This window comes from Colobus angolensis, unplaced genomic scaffold, assembly GCF_000951035.1.
Source record: "Colobus angolensis palliatus isolate OR3802 unplaced genomic scaffold, Cang.pa_1.0 Scaffold101, whole genome shotgun sequence".
NCBI lineage: Eukaryota > Metazoa > Chordata > Mammalia > Primates > Cercopithecidae > Colobus > Colobus angolensis.
In genome coordinates, this window is record NW_012111031.1 from 40,767 (window position 1) to 59,426 (window position 18,660).

General features: G+C 39.9%; 1 protein-coding gene across 2 annotated transcripts in view; it reads left to right on the plus strand.

Moving 5' to 3' along the window:
* The first annotated feature begins 1,676 nt into the window (after positions 1-1,676).
* The window catches only part of NEK3 (NIMA-related kinase 3), a 30,908-nt gene continuing 13,924 nt past the window's right edge, over positions 1,677-18,660 (plus strand). The window contains exons 1-10 of one of the 2 annotated variants that reach the window (XM_011938889.1): positions 1,677-1,991; positions 5,235-5,408; positions 7,294-7,387; positions 7,475-7,572; positions 9,102-9,185; positions 10,401-10,468; positions 10,561-10,647; positions 13,355-13,409; positions 17,262-17,462; positions 18,168-18,240. In XM_011938889.1, the coding sequence (XP_011794279.1) occupies positions 5,292-5,408; positions 7,294-7,387; positions 7,475-7,572; positions 9,102-9,185; positions 10,401-10,468; positions 10,561-10,647; positions 13,355-13,409; positions 17,262-17,462; positions 18,168-18,240 (877 nt within the window). In that variant the 5' untranslated portion in view covers positions 1,677-1,991; positions 5,235-5,291. Of the gene's footprint in view, positions 1,992-5,228; positions 5,409-7,293; positions 7,388-7,474; positions 7,573-9,101; positions 9,186-10,400; positions 10,469-10,560; positions 10,648-13,354; positions 13,410-17,261; positions 17,463-18,167; positions 18,241-18,660 lie in introns of those variants that run through there. The other variant, XM_011938880.1, reaches the window with a different exon arrangement.

The window sequence follows — 18,660 nt, forward strand, 5'->3', positions numbered from 1 at the left end:
AGACAGGGTTTCACCATGTAGGCCATGGCTGGTCACGAACTCCTGACCTCAGGCAATCTGCCTACCTCGGCCTCCCAAAGTGCTGGGATTACAGGCGTGAGCCACCATGCCTGGCCTTGTTTGTTTTTAATTGAAACTAGTCTTTGTATAGAGTACAAAGAAAGCAGTGCAGATGTTGCAAATGTTGATTTGTAGCATTTCCCTTTTCATCACCACACTACAGAATAGTTGTACATTAACTCTGACATTGTGGAAGGAAGGCAATTGGAGCTGGCCAGAGCAAAGTCATTTTGTTCCTGAATGCCATTTTACAACTGCCAAACTGTAGAATGTACTTGCTGATGTTGCAGACAAAATTGCTGCCACTTTTGAAAAGGACTTTGCTGAGGACAGAACTTTTCTCAAACCCCTTCATCAAGGACTTTTGCCTAGAAACCAATGAACTGTCATGATAATGCTTTATATTCAAAATAGTGGGTTATGAAAGTTATGGATGAACTAGTGAGAACTGACTTCTTCCTTTAAAAACCCTACCCAAAAATAGCTGGTCAGGACACAATTCAAATGCTTTCGGAATCTGTGTTCCTTGAACTGCAATTCTCAGACTGCCAATAAACTTACTTACTTGGATTTCAGTCTCTGTGACTCTGCTTGACACATTATAATGAACATGTTCAGCGCTGACAAGTGAAGCGTAACCAGATATTGTTCACAATAATCCTATGAGGTAGGTTCTATACTTTTATATAGAGGGATTTAGTTACTCTGCTGTATTAGTTTCCTAAGGCTTCTGTAACAAACTATGACAAACTAAATGGCTAAAATGACACGAATTTATTACCTTACAGTTCTGGAGGTCAGAAATACAGCTCACTGGGTTAAAATCAAGGCTTCAGCATGCATGGTGGTGCTTCCCTGAGTCCCAGCCACGCAGGAAGCTGAGGTGGATGGATCGCTTGAGCCCAGGAGCTCAAAACCAGTCCTGGCAACATAACAAGACCCTGTTTCAAAAAAAAAAAAATCAAGATGTCAGCTGGACTGTTACTTCTGGAAGCTCTGGGGAACATTTTTTTTTTTCCTTCTAGCTTTTCCTCCTTTTTTTTTTTGGCAACAGGGTCTCGCTCTGTCACCAAAGCTGGACTGCAGTGGTGGGACCATGGGCCCTCTCCAGCTCTAGTGATCCTCCTGCCCCAGTCCCCCAAACAGCTGGGACCACAGCACCCGCCACCATGTCTAGCTAATTTTTCATAGAGACGAGGGAATCACTATGTTACCCAGGCTGATCTCGAACTCCTGGGCTCGAGGGGTCCTCTCCCGCCTCTGCCTCCCAAAGCACTGGGATTGCAAACATGAGACACTGTGCCTGCTCCTCTTCCGGCTTCTTGAGGCCAGCTGCATTCTTTGGCTCTTGCGCCTTCCTCCACCTTCAAATAGCTTTCTGATTCTGACCTTTTCGGGCCCCCTTCCACTTTAGAGAACCCTTGTAATTATACTGGGCCTAACCACATACTCCAAGATCATCTCCTCATTTTAAAGTCAGCTGATTAGCAACCTTAATTCTATCTGCAATCTTAATCCCCTTTGCCAAGCAAGAGAACAAACGCACAGGTTCCAGGGAGTAGGATGTGGGCATCCTGAGGCGGGGCATTATCCTGCCTTCCACAATTGCCCAAGGTCACTCAGCTAGGAAGTGCTAGCTAGCACTGAGTGCTGTGCCCATGAAATTTATCTACATAGGCTTTCACTTAACCTGCAGACAGAACTCAGTGGGAGATACTTTCCCTCAATATTATTAGCATTGTTCCACTGCAACGTGGAACAACAGCTTTAAAAACGTGCTCTTCGTAGGCCCGGCTACTCCAAAAACAGCGCCTCCCGCCAGACTCAGGCGGCTTCCTTCACCCACAACCCTAGAGACGACCCGCAGGGCCCGCCCCGCGGAAGCCGCTGGTTGCCAGGCCAAGAGTGGACGAGGGTTGCCGGGGAAGCGGGTGAGTGGTCCCCGCCCTGGAGGGCTGCCTCTGGAGAGGGGAGCGCGGCGCGTGGTGGCGGCGCGGAGCCTAGTGGGAGCGACGGGGAGCGAGGGGGGCGCGCGGCGGCGCCCCTCATTTCCGCCTCGCGGTTTGGGTCCCTCGCCGCCTTGGGGTCTGGGCGCGCGGCGCCGTGGGAGCCGGCAGGGCGGAGCGGCTTTTCCAGGAGAAAGGGCCCTTACGGGTGAGCGGGGCCACTGGGCACCGCAGTGGTGCAATTGCAGCGCGGGCGCCTGTCCCGACCCAACGGGTTCTCGATCGCTGCCCGGAAAGAACCAATGAGAAACGCTGTTGCAGCTAAAAAGAAGTTAATAAGCGCAGGGCTGGCCAAACCAGAACAGGGTCTCAGACCTGTCTCCCAGAGAATTCGGGGGCGAAGGTTTTAAATGGTATTTTGTCGGCAGGGGGCTGGGAAACTAAAACAATTGACCGGCTGGGGATGAAATCACAGGAGCCTCTGAAACTCGGAGCGGCTTCGTTGGTTCCCAGGAGAGGGTGGGGTCAGTTTCCCTTGTCTTGAAGTTAACACGAAATCCCTCGTAGTTATCCTAGCCTCTGTGCTAGAATAAGAAAACGACAATACGAAAACCTAGCCCATGAGGTTAGAAGCAAGATGAGTCAGTCATGTTAGATTTCTCTCATTATTTATACATCTGTAAAGGTGGTTTCAGGCACTTTCTGAATTTAGCCCATGTCTCACCTGTGATCCCTCCTCTGAGTATTTGCAAATCACTTTATTAGATTTTAAAAATTATTGTGGCAGGCATACGAAGGGACCGATATACTTTTGCCATGTTCAGAGTGTATTCAGATCTTGTAATGATCATATGAGTGTAATATTGAGTAAGAGGCAAATGTGGGCAGAAAAGATCAGATGTGGTTTTCAGCTAAGAAGTCTGGTTGCTCTTATTTTTCAGTTACTCTCCATTGCATAGAATAAAGCCCCGAAGAAACGAAGAATAAGAACATGGGAAAACTTGGCTTCCATGTTAAACCGTGTAAATACCAGGTGTTAGAATAGTGGTAAAGGACTTGTTTCTTTCACATCTATGTACTCTCAAAGACCTCATCAGTCTTGGAAAAACATTGTTTCGAAGACAATGTGTATGATTGATTTGGTTATATGAAGACATTATTTCTAGGATTTCCTCGTAATTCTGTGATAAGCAGGAATACAAACTGGAATTTTTACAGGTCACTATGGTAGAGGTTTTAGTTTGATTTTTGCTTTGCCTGTCATGCTCTCTCTTCCTTATAATTCTTTGTGGTATGATTAAAAAACGAACACTAGGGCTGGATGTGGTGGCTCATGCCTGTAATCCCAGCACTTTGGGAGGCCGAGGTGGGCGGATCACCTGAGGTCGGGAGTTCGAGACCAGCCTGACCAACATGAAGGAACCCCATCTCTACTAAAAATACAAAATTAACCTGGTGTGGTGGCACATATCTGTAATCCCAGCTACTCGGGAGGCTGAGGCAGGAGAATCGCTTGAACCTGGGAGGTGGAGGTTGCGGTGAGACGAGATCACGTCATTGCACTCCAGCCTGGGCAACAGGAGCGAAACTCCATCTCAAAATAAAAAACAAAAAACAAACACTATAAGCTTTTTGAAAAATCAAGTAAATTCATTCCAGTGTTTTTCCTGCAATGAAAAAGAATGCATCACTTTTCTAAGGTTTTAATAATCATAATAGCTGCCAGTTATTCAGGACCTTCTATGTACCTGGCAAAGTGTTAGGAACATTTGATCCATTTTCTCTTATGTGCTAAGCAGTCCTACTAGCTGCTTCATCCTGGAAATACAGATGGGAGACTGAAGTCAAGGACTACAACTGTGTGTTTAACATCTCTCTTGACTCCCAGTAACCTCCAGTTCAGCACATCCAAAATGAAACACATGTCTCTTCTGCCAATATGTTTTGCCCCACCCCTGTAACACTCCCACTGCCAGAAAAATCACACAAACAAAAACCTCACACACAACCATTGTGCCTTTCCTCTCTCAGGGGGTGCCAGAAACCATCTGGTTCATGCCAGAAACCTGGGAGTCAACCTTGCCGTCTTCTCTGCTTGCCCTCCCATAAATCTGCCACCACAAATCCTGTCAACTGTTCCTTCCCTTTTTTTCTGGCCCCATTGCCTCTACTCTATTCCATTTCATTATTTTCCTGCCTTTTCTGTTGTTGGAGCCTCCTAACTGGCCTGTGTCTCTGAGCTGGCCTTCCTGCCCCTCCTCCACCGGTCCATTTAATCTGCAATCTGAGTGAATGTTTTTTCTAATATGCAAACATGATGATATTGCGTTCTTGGTTAAAATGCTTCAGCAGCCTGTTACATTCTTTCAATTTCTTGAACTGAATGTAATTTCTTTAGCTCTTAAATATGCAATTTCCTCTTCCATGATTACTGTTTTCCTCCTCTTTGTCTTCAAGTTTCATTCATCCTTCAGGCTTCAGCTTAAATAGCCTACATTTGTTGAGGTTTATGGTTATCTCTGCATGGGATGTCCATGATGGCAGGGACTATGAGAAATTTGTTCAGATCATAACATCTGACTCAGTTGGTACTCAGTGTCTACCTGTTGAATGTAGTATAGGGAAGGAAAAACATTTTTTTCTCTACCTTCTTAGGTTCAGTAGCTGGGCCCTGCAAAATAAACTGATGAAAGATACATTAACAGGAAAAAAGGTTTATGCATAAATGTAAAGTGGTTAGACCAGGGAGCTCACATGCCATTTTAACAAAGAGTGATAAATTGTAGAGAAGTAACTAGACAAAAGTAGGGGAATTCTTCTTGGGTAAATTGTAGGAAGGTAAATATATGGGAGAAGCTAAGAGAAGATATGGGTTATTCAGTAAGGTTTGTTATGTGGACTCAAGTTGGCGCCTTCCCCATTGATAAGAGTTGCTCTCCTCTTCCTGGTACTGGAAAGGAAGACATATTTACAAAAGGATGTTTATTACCTGTACATAGGAAAATTTATGCCCTGCATTTATACAAAAAAGGGAGGGCAAAGAGCAAATTGGTTTCAGCTCAAAATAGTTCTTACGTGAAAGTGGCATATTTTGGGGTAGCATACACTGATCCCCTTCAAAAGGAATAAGTTGCTTTTCTCTTATCATGGTTATGAGAGCTACTTTGAATTAACTTCTGCTTTTTGAAAGTACATTTAATTCTCAAATGTTTCTGCTTTTGAATGCAGTTTGGGAGAGCCCATGGTGACTGCGTGAGTGGAGCCCAGCTGTGTGGATGCCCCAGCATGGATGACTACACGGTCCTGAGAATGATTGGGGAGGGCTCCTTTGGCAGAGCTCTTTTGGTTCAGCATGAAAGCAGTAATCAGATGTTTGCCATGAAAGAAATAAGGCTTCCCAAGGTCACTACTAAAGAAATTAGCTCACTTTGAAAGTATACATGCAATTTATATAAAAGAATAAGTTTTTGGCCAGGCATGGTGGCTCACACCTGTAATCCCAGCACTTTAGGAGGCAGAGGCGGGTAGATCACCTGAGGTCAGGAGTTTGAGGCCAGCCTGGCCAACATGGGGAAAATGCGTCTCTAGTAAAAATAATTTAAAAAAATTAGCCAGGTGTGGTGGCGTGCACCTGTAGTCCCAGCTATTCGGGAGACTGAGGCAGGAGAATCACCCGAACCTGGGAGGCAGAGGTTGTAGTAAGCTGAGATCGTGCCACCGCACTCCAACCTTGGTGGCAAAATAAGACTCTGTCTCAAAAAGTAAATAAATAAATAATAAGTTTTTTAGTTTTAACATAGAATTTCTCCTTCATGCAAAAGATAGAATTGGTTTATTTGTTAGCTTTACAAGGGCTCAATACATTATATGTGGTTCTTAGGATATTGTAATTAACAATGGGAGAAAAACAGTAAAAGTTTTGGAGGCCATTACTGCTGATTTTATTTCCGCAAATAATTGGTAATAACTTCCACTTTTGTGTACCTAATGGTGTAGGAAATCTTTGCCAAAGCAATTCAGGTGCGATATTAATGAAAAAGGATCATAAAAATACAATGAAGAACAAATGCTAACCTTTGGTACCAGTAAACCTACTTTGTGGATCAGTTTATTAGGTTTTATTTCCTTGTAGACCATTACTATGTATCATAGTTGTCCTATGAAAGGATTCATTACATGAAGACTATGTCATAATATTTTGGATCAATTTTTAAAAAACACATTCTAATAAAGGTCTCAGGGTGCTAGGTATTTTTTTCCCACTGTATTCTTGACTTCATTCAGTGATTTTCAAACTTGAGTGAGATCATAATCAGCTGGAGGGCTTGTTAAAACATGGATTGCTATGCTCCACCCCCAGGCTTCCGATTGAGTAGGGCCAGCTGGGCTTGTGAATTTGCATTTTTAATAAGTTCCCAGTTGGTGCTGATGCTGCTGGTCTGAGAACCCTTATGTTACTACACAATCAATGGCGATTTCTTTTCTTTCGTTTTTTAAATTTATAGATGGAGTCTTGCTCTATTGCCCAGGCTGGAGTGTAGTGGCACGACCATAGCTCATTGCAGCTCAAACTCCTGGGCTCAAGCGATCTTCCCACTTCAGCCTCCCCAGTGGCTGGGACTATAGGTGTAGTATACACTATAGGTGTAGTATAGTCCCAGCCACTGGGGAGGGTAACCACCACACCCAACTAACAATGGCAGTTTCTTGATTGTAAGATAAACCATTCAGAATTTCATCCTTATAGAGTAAGTTAGGGATAAACGGTTTTGGAAACTTACTTTGCTTGCCATCTCTGTTCATCTTTGATGCAGTAATACACCAGCATACTCTTTTTTTATCTGGACCAGTGGACTTCTCTAAGTGATTGCAGACAGTCAAAACATGAAATCCCCCCCCCTTTTTTTTTCATTTAGGATAAAACATTTCTTTTTCTTTTTTTCTATATCACAAGTCATCAAAAAGATACACTATTTTTGATGGTATACTGACTTTCTAAGTCAGGTGATGCTTAGGCTGATATTAAAACTGTTTACGTTCTGTATGTGTAAGGAATGAAAAAAGAAAATAAAAGTACAATGAAGAGGTCAGCTCAAGCATGAAAATACAGCCAGAGTTGGAAAACCACCATGCATTTTCTCTTGTCATTTGACAAATTTAAGTTGAGCCAAAGTGTAGTGTTATAAAACTGCATCTAGCATTGAAGTATCATGTAAACTATATTATTGTAAAGTTATCTATTTTAAATGCAGTATTAAATTTATGCTTATTTAAAATGTTTTTCTAGTCTTTCTCTAATACACAGAATTCTAGGAAGGAGGCTGTTCTTTTAGCCAAAATGAAACACCCCAATATTGTTGCCTTCAAAGAATCATTTGAAGGTAAATACGAATTCCCACAGATATGTGCATTTCTGAATTTGATTTATAGCCACTACAGCTTTTCTAAAGAGCTTGTATCTGTTTTAGCTGAAGGACACTTGTATATTGTGATGGAATACTGTGATGGAGGGGATCTAATGCAAAAGATTAAACAGCAAAAAGGAAAGTTATTTCCTGAAGACATGGTAAGAGATTGACTTACATAGTTTCTCTCAAGGTTTGGAAGCCACTTTTCTCATAAATTTTGTGTAAGTTAAAACAAAAGCATTGATATCTGTAATTACCTGAGAAGGTAGATAGAAATGACTGATTTCTGTATTGGTGTTACCACTTAGTGTCCCCAGGATGTGGCTGCCTGAAATGGTTTTAGGAAGTAAAATCTATATAAATTATTAAGAAATAAAACTTTCATGTTTAGAATAATTTCAAGATTGTATCATCAAATTTTGTACTAGATATTTAAAATCTTGATTTCTTTTTCTTTTTCTTTTTTTTTTTTTTTGAGACAGAGTCTTGCTCTGTCGCCCAGGCTGGAGTGCAGTGGCATGATCTTGGCTCACTGCAAGCTCATCCTCCCGGGTTCATGCCATTCTCCTGCCTCAGCTTCCTGAGTAGCTGGGACTACAGGTGCCCGCCACCATGCCTGGCTAATTTTTTGTATATTTAGTAGAGACGGGGTTTCACCGTGTCAGCCAGGATGGTCTCGATCTCCTGATCTCATGATCCACCCGCCTCAGCCTCCCAAAATGCAGGGATTACAGGCGGGAACTACCGTGCCTGGCCTAAAATCTTGATTTTTATCGTACAGAAATTTTTAGAAGACAGGTCTATTTTATTTTGTATTACTAAAACATCAGAAGAATGAAGCTTGCCATTTCTGTTTCTTGGGAGTACCTATTCTCAATCTTTTTCCTCCTAAAGCTTGAAGTGGTCCCTTCAGTCTAAGACTTGCTGTCTTTTTAGTGGTAAATTGCATACTAAATATTTTTTAATGAATTGGCTATGGAAAATACTTAAATCGCTCCAATGAGCCTTAGTTTGATTTAGGTTATAGCATGTTATGAAAGTATGTAAATAAATGTAAATAAATATTATACATTTAGAAATTGTATTGTTAAAAATATGGGTTCTGTAGAAGGAAGTCAACCTTGGCTTCAACTGGAAGAATCTCCATAGCAAAAGTGAAAACAAAATTAATTTGACATTTAACTGTAGGCCCTCAAGACACCTAGAAATTCTGGGTACTGTTGACCTTGGACTTATAAGCAGGAACTATTGACCTCAAAGGATTATTTATAATATAATGAAATCTTTTAATGTTACCATATGGATATTCTGCAAAAGTAATTGAAAATCCAACATAATGATTACACTAGAAAAGCTGTAGTGCATTTCTTATTGGTGAACTACCTTTATATAAGCATTTAAGAATACTTTTATTTGGTTGAGTATAAGAAAAATATAAGTGGAAGTTTTACTAAAATAAATTGCTATTTGGATCATGTATAAGATGATGGAATATGGGAGTCACAGCTTTTCTGAATTTCTCCAAGTAACACTGAATCTCAGTTGAACTATGTAATTTACAGGAGTTCTGTACTCACATTATGTAAAATCCTAGTCGACTAAGGCCTAGAGATGATTCTTTGGAATTTTAGGTTAATATGAGCCAGTTACTACATTCTTGAAGATTTTGCATACCTTTTTGTTACAGATACTTAATTGGTTTACCCAAATGTGCCTTGGAGTAAATCACATTCACAAGAAACGTGTGCTACACAGAGATATCAAGTCCAAGGTGAGTGGACTACATTTTTGGACTTAAAAAAAAACTATTTAATTCAGTAATTTTGCTGTGTTATCCCATGCATTTTGGGACATTTTTGTTTAGGAATATTTGTCAGCCTAATATTTGTTACTTACTTTTCAAATTAAAATTTCGCCCACCTTTATTAAAATATAATTGACAAAAATTATGTATATTTATGATGTATAACATGATGTTTTATATATATACACACACATTGTAAAATGATTAAATCAAGGTAATTAACGTATCTATCACCTCACATACTTATTATTTCTTTGTGGTGAGGACATTTAAGATCACTCTCAGCACTTTTTAAGTATTCTATGCATTATTAAGTATTAAGTATTCTATGCATTATTATTGACCATAGTCACCATGTTGTACAACAGATCACTGGAACTTACTTGTCCTAACTGAAACTTTGTACCCTTTTACTTAATATTTATACTAACCAAATAAGGTAATACCTGAGAAAAAGTCATTGAAATCTCTGTGGTAGTACAGTCATGCATCACTTAGTGATAGGGGGACAAGTACTCAGAAATGCATCGTAAGGTGATTTTGTTGTGTGAGCGTCGTAGAGTGTACTTACACACACCTAGATGGTATAGCATGTTACACGCCTAGGCTGTATAGTGTAGCCTGTTGCTTCTTGGCTACAAACCTGTACAGCATGTTACTGTACTGAATTTCTTGGGCAATTGTAATACAATGGTAAGTATTTGTGTATTTAAATGTAGGAAAAAGTACAGTAAAACTATGGTATTATAGTCTTCTGGGACCATTGTCATATATGCCATCCGTTGTTGACTGACTGTGTCATACACGTGACTGTGTATGTTAATGTGTCCTAGCTCTCTTTTAGTGACCACTTACTAAGTCCATGTGTTCTCAGATGGGAAATGGTTGACACCTGGGCCTGCCACGTGGCATCACCCTGACACAGGTTCTCACCGGGTCGATTGAGTCTGCTGATACAACCTAAAACTTGCTTGTTAGATTTTGAAGCACTCATCCTGAGTTTCCATGCAGGGAAATGTCTAGCTGTCAAGAGGGGATCTTGGTGTTTTGTGTTCCACTCTGGGACTCAGCTGTCAGCATTTCTACCCTTGATCTCCATCATCAGCAGGCTTTGGAAGACAGCTTATCTGCCTCATGTTCAATGATGGAAGACATAATCTGAGTTCTTATTTTTAAATGCAGAATATCTTCCTCACTCAAAATGGAAAAGTGAAATTGGGAGACTTTGGATCTGCCCGTCTTCTCTCCAGGTATGTATATCTGTTCTATGGTAGTGACAGTAATCAAGACATCCATTTTCAGGAATGTTCTATAATCATTCTTTGTCCTTTTTTGGTTTTAGTCAGATGGCATTTGCTTGTACCTATGTGGGAACACCTTATTATGTGCCTCCAGAAATTTGGGAAAACCTGCCTTATAACAATAAAAGGTGAGTGCTGCATATTTGATGTAAGGGTGCCCATTTGGTGACAGGCATTTTAGCCTGCAGATGATGCAAGAGTCTGATGTCACTTCAAAACAGATGCATGGATCATACTGGTTTCTAAAAAATATATCTGAAAGCAGTCTGGAATCTATATTTCTAATCTATATTGCTAGGCTGCTAGATAAAAGTAATAGTTTTCCAATTGCTGTTAATTATAGCTGAGAGGAGCAAATGCTGACAGAAAGGCCAGTCATTCTAGGGACGGTATGAATTATATCAGTGGTTCCCAAACTTTGCTGCTCCCACTTACAAAAATCCCAAATCCAAGGTTGCATCTACACTAATTAAATCAAAATGGCAAAGGGTGAGAAGCAGGCACCAGTAATTTTTCAAGATCACTGGGTGATTCCAATGTACAACAACATTTGATAATCAGTAGATTGTGTCATTGAGTTGGTATTTACAGGGCTAGATTATAAGCACTTGGTTGATAGGTAAATTGATTGAAGGAGGTTAGTATGAAGATCTTAATGATTTAAAATGCAGTATTTTTTTCTGAATATAAGTTATATGTGCCCATTGTGGGGATGGATATGCAGGGAAGATTGGAAATAGACCTGTAAGAAAGGACATGGAAATCACCCACTTTTCCCAACTGCCAGTAATATTTTAATGTTTTTTTCTTCATTCACTTTTCCCCCTAAAAGTGGTTGATATATTTTATATATAATTTGCTTTTGTCATTTTATATTATAGTCATTTCCCCACATACTTAAACTCTTCATAAATTTTCTAATGGCTGCATATATTTTATTATATGGCGCTTCCAAAGTTTACTTAGTAATTCCTCTGTTGTTGGCCTTATATTTCTAGATTTCAGTCTCATAAACAGTGCTGTAATTAACATACCTTTTGTGTATAAATTTGTCCTTGTTTTATATCACATTCTTGGCATGGATTCCTAGAAGGAGAAACACCGAAAGGCTGTTGTTACTTTATGCTGACTTGCTTTCTGAAAAGGGTATGACAATATATACTAAATAGGTTTCTTAAAGAGTAGAATGGACTGAATGGGGGCAAAACGGCTCTACAGGGACTTGTTGGGACAATTGAGGAAATTTGGGTATGCAGTAAATATTAAATGATGTTACTGAATTGAGATTAAATTCCTTGGATATGATAACAGTATTGTGTTTATGAGGGAAAGTGTACGTCTTTGTTCTTAGAAGATACATGCTGATGTGTGTAGGGATGAAATGTTTGATATCTGCAACCTTCTTTTTTTTTTTTTTTGAGACAGAGTCTCACTCTGTTGCCCAGGCTTGAGTGCAATGGCACAATCTTGGCTCACTGCACTCCGCCTCATGGGTTTAAGCGATTCTCCTGCCTCAGCTTCCTGAGTAGCTGGGACTACAGGCACCTGCCACTACACCTGGCTAATTTTTATATTTTTTAGTAGAGATGGGGTTTCACCATATTGGCCAGGCTGGTCTCGAACTCCTGACCTTCTGATCTGCCCGCCTCGGCCTCCCAAAGTGCTAGGATTACAGGTGTGAACCACCACGCCCGGCCTGCAACCTTTTTTCGAGAGATTCAGATAGATATAGAGGAGGGAGATTAGCACCCAAACATGGCCAATGAGAATGATTAGGGGACCTAGATAAGGGCATGTGGACATTTGCGACTTTTCTGTAGATTTGAAATAAAAAAAAAAATACTAAAAGAGGAAATAGTTGGTAAAAACCATTAATTAAAATAAAAAAGAATATCATTTAGAAAAGTCTGGAGGAGCTGGGCCTGGTGGTGTGTGCTTGTAGTCCCAACTACCTGGGAGGCTGAGGCAGGAAGATTGCTTGAGCCCAGGAGTTCAAGGCAGCAGTACAGTGACATCATGCCTATGAATAACCACTGCACTCCAGCCTGGGCAACACAGTGAGACCCCATCCTCTAAAAAAAAGAAAAGGGCGCCGGGCGCAGTGGCTCATGCCTGTAATCCCCTCACTTTGGGAGGCTGAGGCCGGCAGATCACAAGGTCAGGAGATTGAGACCATCATGGCTGACACAGTGAAACCTCGTCTCTACTAAAAAGAACACACACACACACAAAAAAAATTAGCCAGGCGTGGTGGCGGATGCCTGTAGTCCCAGGTACTCGAGAGACTGAGGCAGGCGAGTGGCGTGAACCCGGGAGGCGGAACTTGCAGTGAACCGAGATCGCACCACTGCACTCCAGCCAGGGCGATAGAGCAAGACTCCGTCTCAAAAAAAAAAAAGGAAAGGAAGAATCCTATCCCTTAGAGCCATTCAGCAGACTGTGTGGAAAGTAGAGAGCTGCCCAGCAGGAGATGTGATCAAAGGCTGGGTGCTGTGTCCAGGGTGGTGGGAATAGAAGCTGCACTGGATGCCTTCCAGAGTCCTTCTTCCAGCTGTGATCATCTGAGTCCGCAAATATTTGTTCTTGCTACTGAATTCCCAAATGCTACTGAAGTGATATTTTAACCGCCCTGATTTGAAGGGGTGGGGATTGAAGAGCAGAGAGTTTTATTGTGAACATTACTCTTAGGAAGTATCTAGGTGTTAGACCAAAATTATATGTTTTAATACCTGGGAATTACTTGTGATATCTATTCTTATTAAAGGTAAGAAATTATTTTTTGTACTAGAAAATACATAACCCACTTGTGATTACATTGCTTCCTTATGCTTTCAGTGACATCTGGTCCTTGGGATGCATTCTCTATGAACTCTGTACCCTTAGGCATCCAGTAAGTATGGCGTGCAAAATGGAAAAGGCAGCTTGTCATATCTAGCTGAGTCCTAATAATGTGACAGATTCTAGCTGGCAGTTTGCTTCCCTAGGATGAAGTCATTATAAAAGTTTGTATATGTTTCCAGTGCAGTCATCTGCCCTGAGTTAGTTTTGTAGCATATACTAATAGGAAATTTCCATTATTTAGTTTTGCTGTGAAATACATAACCTTTCTCTCTCTCTTTGCCTCTTTTCTTTCTTTTTTCCTTTTTTCTTTCTCTTTTCCTCTTTTCTTTTTGCTATTCTTAATTTTTTATTTTGATAAATATAAAATTTGCCATTTTATCCATTTTTAAGTATACATTTCATTGTCATTAATTACATTCACAATATTGTGCAACCATCACTACTATCTCTTTGGGGGTTTTGTTTTGTTTTGTTTTGTTTTGTTTTGTTTTGTTTTGTTTTAGAGACGGAGTCTTGCCCTGTTACCCAGTCTGGAGTGCGGTGGTGTGATCTCAGCTCACTGCAGCCTCCACCTCCTGGGTTCAAGTGATTCTCCTGCCTCAGCCTCCCAAGTAGCTGGGAGTACAGGTGCATACCACCATGTCCAGCTAATTTTGTGTGTGTGTTTTTACTAGAGACATTTTTGTATTTTTTTGTATTTTCCCCATGTTGACCAGGCTGGTCTCAAACTTCTGACCTCAGGTGATCCACTCGCCTCGGCCTCCCAAAGTGCTGGGATTACAGATGTGAGCCACTATGCCCAGCCACTACTATCTCTTTGTAAAATCTTTGTCATCACCCCAACCAGAAATTCTGTACCCATTAAACAGTCACTCCCCATTTCTTCCCTTTCCCCAGCCCCCCTAGTCTAATTTCTGCCTCATGAATTTGGATATTCTAGATATTTCATACAACTGGAATTATACAACATTTGCCTTTTTGTGTCTGGTTTATTTCACTAGCACAGTGTTTTCAAGGTTCATTCATATTGTAACATCTATCAGGATTCCATTCCTTTTTATGGCTGAATAGTATTCCATTGAGTGTATAGACATGTTTATCCATTCATCTGTTGAGGGACACTTGAGTTGTTTCTGTCTTTTGGCTGTTGTAAATAATGCTGCTATGAACAATGGTGTACAAGTATCTGTTAGAGTCCTTGATTCCAAATTTTGAGGTCTATATCTAGCAGCAGAACTGCCGGGTCATATGGGAATTGTATTTAGCTTTTTCAGGAAGCACCAAACTTTGCAAGAGTGGCTGCATCATTTTTTTCCTCACAGCTTTTTGCAGTTAGATTTCACTTATCATATGAGTTTCCTCTCTAACTGAAATATCATGAAAACATAGACTTTGCCGTATTACATGTTTTTTCAAGATATTTTTAAAAATATGAACCAAAAAAAGGTTAAATAACTTGTCCCGCTTGTTCAGCCATAGTTAATTACATAGAACAACAACTGCAGGGCTAATTCCTATTAGTTCTTAGCTTTACATAGAAATAAATTCTGTTCTTTGGGCACAGATTGAAAGTTGACTTTTTTACAGATGTACTTTTTTTATTTTTATAATTTTTTTTTTTGAGACGGAGTCTCGCTCTGTCACCCAAACTGGAGTGCAGTGGCCGGATCTCAGCTCACTGCAAGCTCCGCCTTTCGGATTCACGCCAGTCTCCTGCCTCAGCCTCCCGAGTAGCTGGGACTATAGGCACCCGTCACCTCGCCCGGCTAGTTTTTTGTATTTTTTAGTAGAGACGGCGTTTCACCAGGTTAGCCAGGATGGTCTCAATCTCCTGACCTTGTAATCTGCCCGTCTCGGCCTCCCAAAGTGCTGGGATTACAGGCTTGAGCCACCGCGCCCGGCCTACAGATGTACTTGAGGGCACATAGAGCTCAGAAGAGGGTGAATGGTTGAGAAACAATCGTCACCACTACCAGATGAAAGTAACTCAAACTGAAGACACCTGGTATTAATGAGAGGTTATCTTTGAATATAAGTGGTTTATAATGATAGCTACACAGTTAGAACAACTTGCGGAACCTTTAAAATGCTGATGCCTAGGCCCACAGCACAGTGATTGAAATAAAATCTCTGAAAATGTCCTGGGCATTACTGTTTTTAAAACAGGTGATTACAATGTACAGCCCAAGTTGAGAACCACCATAGTCTACAAATAAAATTATTTTTAAAATTCCAACATCTTTTAATTCTTTACTTCCTGATTGTATCTTTTTTCATAACTTACATGTACACATTCTTTTTTCTAGCAAGAATGAGTATTAAGGACTATAGTGCCCAGAATATTTGGCATGAGATCTGTCATCCCTTGTCTGCTCAAAGACAAAAGTTGTTCTCAAACCTTTAGGAAATGCAGATAGTTGGTGTAATGGTTAAAAAGCCGGAGGCAAAGCAAATTCAGTAGTATTTGTCATTATCAGCATTTGTCCTTTGTTACGTGTTGATCTTTCTTTTTCATATATTCACTTGCATTTTTTATTCATAGGACAATATACTTTTTTGAAAATAAACTTCTTTTAAATTTTAAAACAGTTTTAGATTTACAGAAAAATTACAAAGATAGTACAAAAAGCTTCCATATACACCAAACTGTAATTAACATCTAAGATAGCCTTGAGGTATAGAAACATTTCTTAAGCAAGATTCAACAAGCAGAAATTATTAAGGAATAAATTTGACTATACTAAATTTTAAAGATACCATAAATAAAAACATAATATACAGATCAGCAGAAAACATTTTCAAATGTAACTAGCAACGAATTAATAAAATATCTTTTAAAAAAATTTTTATTTTAAGTTCTGGGGTACATGTTCAGAGTGTGCAACTTTATTATGTAAGTAAACGTGTGCCATGGTTATTTGCTGCACCTGTCAACCCATCACGTAGGTATTAGGGCAATACACTTTCAAGGTAGAATGCTAACACATTCTTTCATAAGCATTTCTAAGGCTGACATCTAATGTTAGTTCCGATGTATTTATTATACATTGAAAACTTTAAAAATTTTACTCCAGTCTGTCATTGTATATCCCATGGTGTTACTCGTCAAATTTTAATAGCTGCTTTAATGACAGGAATGGTTAAAAAGGATTTTGCAGTAGAAGTTTAAAATTGGAAAAGTCTGGCCAGGTGCAGTGGCTCATGCGTGTAATCTCAGCACTTTGGGAAGCCAAAGTGGGAGGATCGTTTGAGCCCAGGAGTTCAAGACCAGCCTGGGCAATATAGCAAGACCCTGCCTCTAAAAAAAAAAAAAATTAAAAAATTAGCTGGGCATGGTATCACATGCCTGTAGTCCCAGCTATTTGGGAGGCTGAGGTGGGAGGAGAGCTTGAGCCTGGGAGGTCAAGGATGCAGTGAGCTGTGATTGCACCATTGCACTCAAGCCAAAAAACCACCTGTAGAAAACTAGAAAAGTCTGAAGTGCATGTTGCTATGGAGCAGGCCTGGCAGTTTCTGGGGAGGGGCGGAGCAAAGGGATATTACACTTACTATAAACCTTTTAGTATCATTTGATGTTTTAAAAAGCCATATGTATATATTACTTTGATTTTCAATATATACTTATAATGTATATCTGCAAAATCATTAGGACTAATAAGATAGACAAAGCAGGCATTGATGGAAATACTTTTTCTAGATGGCAAAGGTTTTTACCATTCATGTTTGACTTTCTCCTAAACCACCTTAAGATTATATAATGGTGTCTTAAGGACACCTCTAGAAAGAAAAATGACCAGATAGCAGATATGTTTATAAAATTAAAATAATTTACATAACTGGTAGTTTCTTACTTCCATTTCTTCCCCTGTATCTGCTTGTAAAGTTCAATTTTTCTTTTCAGTTTCAGGCAAATAGTTGGAAAAATCTTATCCTCAAAGTGTGTCAAGGGTCCATCAGTCCACTGCCGTCTCATTACTCTTACGAACTTCAGTTCCTAGTCAAGCAGATGTTTAAAAGGAATCCCTCACATCGCCCCTCGGCTACAACGCTTCTCTCTCAAGGCGTCATAGCTCGGCTTGTCCAGAAGTGCCTACCCCCCGAGGTATGATCTGTGTTGGATTGGCTGTGAACAGTTTTCAAGTGTATGGTAAAATGGTTTGTTATCTTTTAACATTACACATTACATGTGCTCATCAAAATCCAAATGGTACAGAAGTATATTAAAAAATAAAAAATTAAAACCTCCTTTCCTTCCTCTTTTCCCCTCAACAATGCTATTGCCCAAGTATAATCACAGTTTGTGTATCCTTCCAGACTTTTTTTAGACATATATAAATGTCTGCATTTGTCTATCTAAATTATGTGTACTTTTTTTTTTGAGATGGAGTCTAGTCTCGCTCTGTCGCCCAGGCTGGAGTGCAGTGGCGTGATCTTAGCTCACTGCAACCTCCACCACCCTGGTTCAAGCAATTTCCCTGCCTCAGCCTCCCAAGTAGCTGGGATTACAGGCACATACCACCATGTCTGGCTAATTTTTTTGTATTAGTAGAGACAGGGTTTCACCATGTTAGCCAGACTGGTCTCGAACTCCCGACCTCAAGCAATCTGCCCGCCTCGGCTTCCCAAAGTGCTGGGATTACAGGTGTGAGCCACCATGCCTGGCGTATATGTACTTTTTTAAGTGGCACTTTTGTTTTTCAACTTGAAATATTATTGTGCTGAAAATGCTGAGGATGAAATGACATCACAGCAGTATCTATAGAAAAATATGTTTTCACATCTTTAAATTCTCAACTTTAAATTTCAGATCATCATGGAATATGGTGAGGAGGTATTAGAAGAAATAAAAAATTCGAAGCATAATACACCAAGAAAAAAAAGTAAGAATTTTGGATGGAGTATTTTTTGTTAAGTGCTCTTTTAAAAATATACTATAACAGAAAGGAAATACATAATTTTTAAGTTATTAGAGATGATTATCAGAGATACTCCTCAAATGAACATTTTCTTTTTGTTACTTTAGATGTAATTCTGTACTGAATACTGTCCTTTTTGATCCCTGAAACAATTGGGATTTTAAAAAGCCTAGTTTTGGATATTTTAATGACGGAAAGATGATGCCGTCATTATTAGTACCATATTTTCTCTGGCTTGTTGTGTAGGTCAGGTAGAAGGCTTCTTCTGTGGGCTGACCTGAGAATCTGTCCAGGAAAATATGGCACTAATCTTGTAGGAAAATGTATCCCAAGTTTCTGAAGAACCATCATGTAAACAGACTTTTTGAAAAGAGAAGCTTTTCT